An 8,304-nucleotide genomic window follows, 5' to 3' on the forward strand; every position below is an offset into this window, starting at 1 on the left:
TTCCATCAGAAGGAGCAAATAAATGTTTAAATTAAAAAGAGAAAAAGCAAAGAGTTCCCTTCAATAATTTTCCCTGAATTTTAATTTTTATTTCCAGATACTCACATGGCACACACAAACGAAGAAGAATCAACCAGCTCAGCAGCTTGATATGGGAAAGTATAAAGACACCAATTTGGTCAAGTTGCGCGGAATTCTCGTGTGAGATACTCGCCAAATAAGAATAAATTACAATAAAATGATAAAACTCTCTCACACACACAGAAGACACAAAAGCAAAGAAAAAAATAATACTGAAAAAAATCCACAAGATATTCTTTTTGTTTGATGGAGTAAGAAATCAAATTTTTGGGCGGAAATGAAACAGGATGAAGCTCAAAGAAAAAAAAACAGTTGACATGAGAATAAAATAAATTAGGTGCTATATTTTTGTATTGTACTTAAAGAGAAAAAAAGCGTATAAAGTGAAAAATACTTTGTAGGTAGGATGAAAAAATATTTGATGAGAATACCAAGAGCAAGGAGGCATGGGAAGATTACGACGATTGAGGGCGGGAGGGGGTGGTAGCATACACATTCCGAGAAAATTCGTATTCGAGTAGAAAAAATCATTTTTTTTTGTTTCTATTCAATGTGGAGAAGATCAGAGGAGAATAAATGGATGAGGGGGGTGGAGAGAGCGAGAGAGAGATTTGAATTGAGCCACCTTCTGCTGAGACATCAATTGACGCGAAAAGGACATTTTCGCGCTGTGCTGTTGATTTTTCTTTTACTCTAATGAAAAATTCATGAGGATTGTGCAAATAGAGTGTGGGGGTGGCGCGCGATGGGAGAAGCGACTATTGAGAGTGGCGACCAATAATGAGAAATTTCTGTTCTTTCTCTGGACGGAATACTGAACAATGTGATTCCATGTAACCCTGGTAGTTGTATAGATTTGAATGGGAAGGCGAAAGAAAGGATAATGTTTAATTTATTCACTCACCCATTTTTAATGTGAATTTCCCAATGGACATTCTCACAAATTAGCATTCCACGAAAACGATGACTTTTTCTTATTGCCATACATTTTACATTGTGTACGATATACATAATCCTTGTATACCTCTCCTGATTAGTTATGTAATTATTTAATTTATTATTTAGACTTGTAATGTACCAAGACTAAAATTGGGCTACAGTCGTGATCTCGTGGTAGGACCGTCGTCAAAATGACTTCTCCGCGGTAAAACGGCTTCAGAATGAAGAATTTTGCCTTCGCAGTGGGACAATTAGTACTATTGGAAAGGTAGGATACTAATTGTCCCACTGCGAAGGCAAAATTCCTCATTCTGAAGCCGTTTTACCGCGGAGAAGTCATTTTGACGACGGTCCTACCACGAGGTCACGACTGTATATATATTTTTTCAAGTATTTCTATGTACATATAGCAATTTTCTATGCCTTTATATAAGTTCTTTTCTCTCAAAGAGATTCCAGAGTTGGGATTGTTCTGCGGATAATGCATTTCTTGTCTTGCCCCTTTCGTGCTGAAAGCTTTTGAGCTAAGAAATGAAAAAATCTTGACTGATTTTCAATGAAACGAAAAAGCTCTAATGACGATTCAATGAGAAACTGAAAGCTCCAGAAGACAAGTTTTGAATTTCCATAAAACAATTTCAAATCTTTCGTAGAGCAACGTATTGAGACAAATCTCATGTTAAATAATGAATTGTGGTACATTTTTGTTTTGAAAAATATAATTTCATTATATAGAATTTATACATAGACCATACCCAAAGAAATGACTAAAATAGCTATATATATTATTAAACTCTATTTACTGTAAAACAATGTGTTTCAATTTCCGAAACACGTAAAAAATACCAAAATGATTAAATACGAGAAAAGAATTATTAAAAACAAAAAAATCTAGAATAAAACATTTTTATTAATGCAAAAAAATTGAAGAAGTATGTAAATAAAATAAAAGTAATTTCCTAGAACAAGATGAATTCTATGGAATATATTATTACCATGAATTATGATAAAAATTAAAATGAAAGTAAGTAATGAGAAGAAAAAAAATGTTCTGGGGGTTTTCCAATGAAAATTATAAAAATTATTACCTATAATAAAAAAACACCATAACACTTGAATTAAAAAAAAAAACATATTTTAATATTATAGTGAAGAAAAAGCTGTGGTTCTCAAATTTGCACTCTTCAGTACGAAAGTATAGTGCATTTAATTGATAAATTTTAAACATTTTTTTTTAATTTATGTGAGACGATGTTTATTAAAAACAAAAGTGACAAAGTGATTTTTATTTCTTCAGAGTTGCTATTTAAACTGACTTTACTAATAAGATGTGGAAGAACTTGGTCAAAGTTACAAAGTACCTATACTACATAGTATCCTTTTGCATGAATTTCCATACGAATATATAACACATTTTTCCTTTATAATTCCAAAATGAATTAACCAAAAAAAAGCCAGAGAACTAAAGAAAAAAAAGCAAGAACTTCATAATGATTGAGAATACAATATAATTTGATGCAGATGAAAGTTTCCAAATAAATTTGTAAGATATTTTAATGAGATCATTATATTAAATTGATGAGATTTTCTCAACATTCAACCCCCTATCTTTCACTGGGATGTGCCCATCCTTTGTCCTCTGTTGCTTCGTGCATGGTGATGGATCACACGAATAGAGATTGCCTATTCCAGTATTGCATGAAACGACTGTTGGAACGAGGCGAAAGGAAAACATCATCAGATCCCAATTCACGAGCTGTGAGTCGTGCAATCAGGGGTTGAGCTTCTTGATCTCTATACCGCAACACCCTGACACGTTGACGCCTCCAACAGGGGCACCCTCCATCCATTAGTCGCGTCTGAATGAAGATACTTGATATGAATGCCATCAGCCACACTACAATGCAGAAGCAATCTACCGGAAAATTAATATTAAAAAGAGATTTTCAATGAGATTTTTGTGAATTAAACTGAAAAGGATTTAAATGGAGTCTCACCGACAATATCGAGATGTGGATTGATAATAGCATAGGTGAATGATGTATCCTTTAGACGTCGCCAGTTGTTGATGACGGCATAATGGATATTGCCGTCAAACATAAAGAGAAGTGTTATGGACATGAAGAATGATCCTTGGAGGGCTGTGCTGACGATTGCACCTCTCCGCGAGAGTGGAAACGAGAGAACAGCTGCACTTGGGAGGACCAGGCAGAAAACCATCCAGTAGTACGTATGAGATTCCAGGATTCTCATATCTCCAAATGCATACAGGACTAAACAACTCAAACCGTAGCCATTGATGACACTACCCAAAATATCCGCTACCTCCGTGACTGAGTGGCACTGTAGCCAGAGAACTGTCCACGCGATTGCAAAGATAAGTCCACCGAGCATAACTATGACCATCTTGAGATCTAAAAAAAATAAATTATAGCGTTTACAGAGGATTTTCTGCCACACAGTTAAAATTAACATTTAAACAGTCTACCTCGTTGATTAATTACACAATCTTACGGGGTATGTATAATATTTATGCTGAGAAGCGCAAAACAATTAATTACAATAAGTAGAAAACAAAGAGAGACATTCTAGCAGCCGCATAATTTGTCTTAAAGAACATCTCTATAGAGCATATTTTGTTCCACACAGAGATTATTTCGAGGAGTGTTCCTGATGTAGGAATAAATCCTCCTGGGATTAAATGCGAAGAGGCATTTTGTAAAATATAATTAATATTGATTTAAAATAAATCTTTTACGCAGAAAAGTTTATATAAAATTTTCAAGAGATATGAATATTTTTGAGAATTGAAGTGTTTTTTAGTAGAGCGCATAAAGTTTCCTTTTCATAAAAACCTTCTTCGGTATTATGTAGATGGCAAGAGGTGCTCCAATTAATTGCACTAATTTATGATTTAATTGCGCCGGAACAATTTACGCGCAGAGGCAACCTGTAGGAGGGAACGTCTTTAGCGTCAGGAGAAAATAATTTCTGGTAAGAGCTCTACCTCTTCAAGGAAAATATTGCCACAATTTTCAATTAATGAACAGGAATTCTTGCAAAATTAATTTGGCGGTAATTTACGGAGAGAGCACGAAGAATTTGCTATTTTCTCGCTCAAAAGGTTCTATCTTATCAAATATTTTAGCTATGATTCTTACAAAGTTTTTTGTTGTTGCGTTAATATTATCAATTTTAGTAAATTATTTAATTAATGGCGCCAATATGTAATGTAATTAGCACCTCATAATGTATTTTTATGCTGATATAATTCCCGCATGTTTCATACCTGAATTTTGTTATATTATAATTTAATTTACTTGGTTTAATGACAATGCTACAACAATCTGCTGTGTAGCATATTATTAGCAGCACGTCACTGCGAGCAGGGTAATTTAGGAGACAACACGTGAGCTTTTTTGTTAGAGGTTGGTGGTGATGATAAAAATGTTAGCTGACAAATCAATAGGAAAACACTAAAAGGAATTTTCCATTACCCCAATCTTCGATAGTGCAGAAGATCACATAAGCCAAATAGCCGCCAATCATAAAACTGTTGACAATAATGCGCAAATAGACCAACTGACGACCAAGAATAATTTGACATGCTCCCATCACCATCATCAGCACCAGGAGGATTGCTAGAGGTGTACTATCTGCGAAAGAAAGATTAAATTTTAATTGATTTTGGCAAATAAAATATTTATCAAGTTTATCAGTAAAATATTTATAATATTAGTTCCATTTTCACCCAAGAAAATATTTTATTATTAAAGCTTTCATATCGAAGAGAATTGACAAAAAGATAAGCAGCTTGGATAAATCCTTGGGAGAAAAGCTTCAAAAAGAAGATGACTCACCTATAACGTGACAATCACGAAAGAGCTGTTGCTGGGGGCATCCGTAGGAATGACCGGGAATATAGGCCGTGGTAACGTTCTCCCCGTAACCGTCCATCACGAGTGTCACAAAGAAAATCCCCATACCCGTGTTTTTGGCATAGTATTGATGGAGATTGTATTCGGGTACCTTTGTCACGAGGTATCCAGACTCCATGGCTGTTCGTGGAACCATCAATGTGCGTAGCATATCAAAGTACGAGCGTTTGGAGAAGTCTTGCTTGGTCAGGTAGAGGTAACGGAATTCATACAAGAAATTCTCCGTGGTGCATGTTGTATTGTCCAAATGAGGAACTCCTGAACCCGCGGGTGGTGTCTCCACCAGCACTATTTCCTCTTCGAGCATTACACTGAGGAAGGGTGTCTCATCAACGGGATGCACCATATTGCAGCCTCCGGGTATGGCACCAGTACTCCTGTAGAGAATAAATGCAACAGCAACCGACGTATTGAACGTGCCATTTTGGGGATGAAGCGAATGGAGGTAGAATGTTGAATTTCTGTGGACATTGAACCCAATATTGGTTCCATTTACGTAGAATTTCTCGGATGCATCTCCGAGGGTGTTATTGGCTGACAATGTCACTGGACGGAGGTATGAGTGCACTTGAATGATTCCAAAATGTTTACTCCACACAGCTTCACTGCCCTTTATCACAATGGTTGCTGCTGCAGAACTATTGGAAGAAAGTTCATATTCGCGGTAAAAGTTTATTTCACCAACACGCATCTGAGTGTCGTTGATGAGGATGCTGATACGGTATCCTGCAGCACAACAATATGGGATATCATAAACGTATGATGTAGAAAATTGTGTGTAGAAGGGCTCAACTTACCATCCTGTGGGGATTGAGCTGCTGCCGCTGCTGCAGCAACATCACCGGCGGCAGCTATTCCACGCAGCAGCCAAAGTGCCGAAATGATGGGGAGTATTTTAATTAAATTCCACATTTGGCTGTTTCGGGTTGCTCTCTATCCCCAACTAATACCACATAAAATCTATTTAATCTCACACACTGCGCCCCACTGAAATGTCCAATTTTGCCTCTACTAGGCCAAAAATATTTACCGTTTTATCAGTTAGTTATCAATTGCAGCATCTCCCTATTGGCCCCATATTGCCGCATCTTTGATATTATGTGATTTGCAGACTTTGGGGCTTAAATCTCTGGACTTTACACATATTTTGTACAGAGAAATTTCCTTATTTGAGAATTCGTCCTACTGGATTCGTCCTACATCTCAAGGATATACTAACTTCTAAATTTTCCCATGTCACTCTTCTAGTTTGAAATTCATCAGAGAAGGATATGAGCAGAAATTTTTTTTTTTAGAAATATAGCAGAATATGGAATTTGCGCACATTTGATTGGGGGCTTGGGTTGACTAGTTTTATAGAAAAAAATGAAATGAAGTGGACAAAAAGAAGTGGAAAAAACGGAGCGAAAAAGACCAAGAGAAAACGAGAAAACCAAGAGGAAACAAAGAGAAAACCACAAAAAAAATATTTTTTTAATTTTTTTTATTAAGTTTTTATAATAGGGATGGGGGGGGGGGAAAGTTCACAATATTTATTTCATTTTATCAAGGGGAGGGGGGATATAATTTTTTTTTTCAGTGGCGGGCCTCGCGGGGCTCCTTCCTGAGGTCTCTGAGCCACCTCAGCTTGCGCTGATGGTCCCTCTGGATCTCCTCTTTCTCTGCAATATTTAAAAAAAAAATAGAAATACAAAAAATATTATTTATTGTTAATTATTTCTTACTTTCGGGTGTGGCGTCCACATTTTGAACATAAGCCTCCATGGACGTCTCGAGGCGCCACAAAGAGGTCCCATATTCCCTCTTCATCCGCATAAACGCCCGGAAACGCTCCTCCAGCTCCCTCTGCTCGTCCAAGACACGGCGGCGTGAGTCCATTTTTTTTGGCACTTTACAACTTCACTGGTTGCTGTATCATGAATAACTGAGCTATATTGGATTTTATCACAAAGATAAAGCTCAATAATGCACATTTTTTTTAAAATTAAAAAATTTTGCAGGACTTTTTTTTTAAATTAAAAAATCATTATAAATCGTTAAGGAAAACCAAAGTTAAAAATGATTATTAAACGATTTTTTTTATTTTTTCAATTAGATGTTTTTCCCTGTAAAAGCGGATAAACTTCTTTGCATTTTTTTTCTATAGATCAATTCCCGTTTTTTTTACATATTCAAATAGCTGCCAGAAGAAGAATCTTCAGTTAATGTAATCTCATCCTTCGTTGGTTAAACATCGCAGTTTGTTCAAAATAATTCTGTTTTTTGTGATTGTTCTGTGCACATCGTCTTGTTTTTAAGGATGTCATTAGCTGATCTGAAAAGGAAGCTTGAACTAGCAAAGAAGAAGGTGGATGAGACCCGCTTAAGTTTATACGATGTCCATAATCTCACAGTAAAGTTTGGAAAAAGTACAACAGAAATCCTAGAGTGGTTCGACTTGGATGTTCATCCCAAAATGCCTTGCAAGGAGATATTCCTAAAAGGCTTCCCGTTTGCTGATGTCCACAAAATGGAGGAGAAATCCAAGGATTTAGATAAGAGACAAATTATATTAGGTATTTCCATGAGAGAGGTGAAAGACTCATGGGATAATGTCAATGATGTTCTTTCATCGATAGAAGTGCGTGGTGATCAGGAAATTGAGAATCTTTTAAAGGAATTGCGAGTTAAGATACCTTCTTTGCTCTTTTATTATTATGACTCCCTGAGTTTTTATAATGATGTCAATGGCCGATATAATGAGATATGCGAGATAGTCGCTCATTTCGTCAGAAGGAGGAGTAGAATTCAATAAAATGTTTTTTCATCAATAAAGAAATTTCAAGAAGAATAAATTTGTGTTAAAATACAATGGATTAAAGCATACATACTGAAAAAATACAATCCATTTTCATTCATTAATGTTTTCATTTTAATAAGAATTTGGTAACTTTAGAAATAAATCAATTTTTGATTGAAAATAACAAAAAATTAAAAATTTTTGACTATTTTTTGGACTTTTTGAATTTTCCGCCCTAAATGTAGTTCCAAAAGCAACCAATGCTGCTAATTTTCCTGCGTTTTCCGCCGAATTTTCCGGGAAAAAAGTTGTGTAAAATCTGCAACCGTCAAAATTTCGAATTTTTAAACACAACCGTTAAAATTTCCGCAGTACCCAAATTTTGCACAGAATGGCTCCAGAGCACCCGTAAGTGTTCCAGGAGCCCCAAGAATGTGTTTTCTGAGAAAAAATTGGCGGAAAAACAAGAATAATCGCATTTTGGAAAAACAAATAAAAAGTCCTAATAAAAGAACGATTTTTGGGACACACTAACATTTTTCTCATTGTAGTGCGAGAAGGTAGGTG

The 8,304-nt window shown here is 35.7% G+C and overlaps 2 protein-coding genes across 2 annotated transcripts in view; one reads left to right on the top strand and one right to left on the bottom strand.

Moving 5' to 3' along the window:
• The window catches only part of LOC129786316 (galactosylgalactosylxylosylprotein 3-beta-glucuronosyltransferase P), a 27,305-nt gene extending 24,685 nt beyond the window's left edge, over positions 1-2,620 (top strand). The window contains exon 7 of the mRNA XM_055821246.1: positions 98-2,620. Within this exon, the coding sequence (XP_055677221.1) occupies positions 98-205 (108 nt within the window). The 3' untranslated portion in view covers positions 206-2,620. The remainder of the gene's footprint in view (positions 1-97) is intronic.
• LOC129786309 (transmembrane 7 superfamily member 3-like) lies at positions 2,248-6,009 on the bottom strand. Its single transcript, XM_055821232.1, has 5 exons — positions 5,756-6,009; positions 4,881-5,684; positions 4,518-4,676; positions 3,018-3,434; positions 2,248-2,935 (listed from the first exon to the last, which is right to left on the bottom strand). The coding sequence occupies exons 1-5, from the start codon at positions 5,868-5,870 to the stop codon at positions 2,685-2,687; spliced, it is 1,746 nt and encodes a 581-aa protein (XP_055677207.1). The 5' UTR covers positions 5,871-6,009; the 3' UTR covers positions 2,248-2,684.
• Positions 6,010-8,304: the final 2,295 nt, after the last annotated feature.

The sequence above is a fragment of the Lutzomyia longipalpis genome, chromosome 1 (genome assembly GCF_024334085.1).
Source record: "Lutzomyia longipalpis isolate SR_M1_2022 chromosome 1, ASM2433408v1".
Lineage (NCBI taxonomy): Eukaryota > Metazoa > Arthropoda > Insecta > Diptera > Psychodidae > Lutzomyia > Lutzomyia longipalpis.

Excerpts from the sequence above, each read along its gene's own strand:
- LOC129786309 (XM_055821232.1), bottom strand. The coding sequence starts at position 5,870 with ATGTGGAATTTAATTAAAATACTCCCCATCATTTCGGCACTTTGGCTG. Across the intron at positions 3,435-4,517 it reads CTGCACTATCGAAGATTGGG|ATCTCAAGATGGTCATAGTT; the intron begins GTAATGGAAAAT and ends TATTTTTTTTAG. Across the intron at positions 2,936-3,017 it reads TCCACATCTCGATATTGTCG|ATTGCTTCTGCATTGTAGTG; the intron begins GTGAGACTCCAT and ends ATTTTCCGGTAG.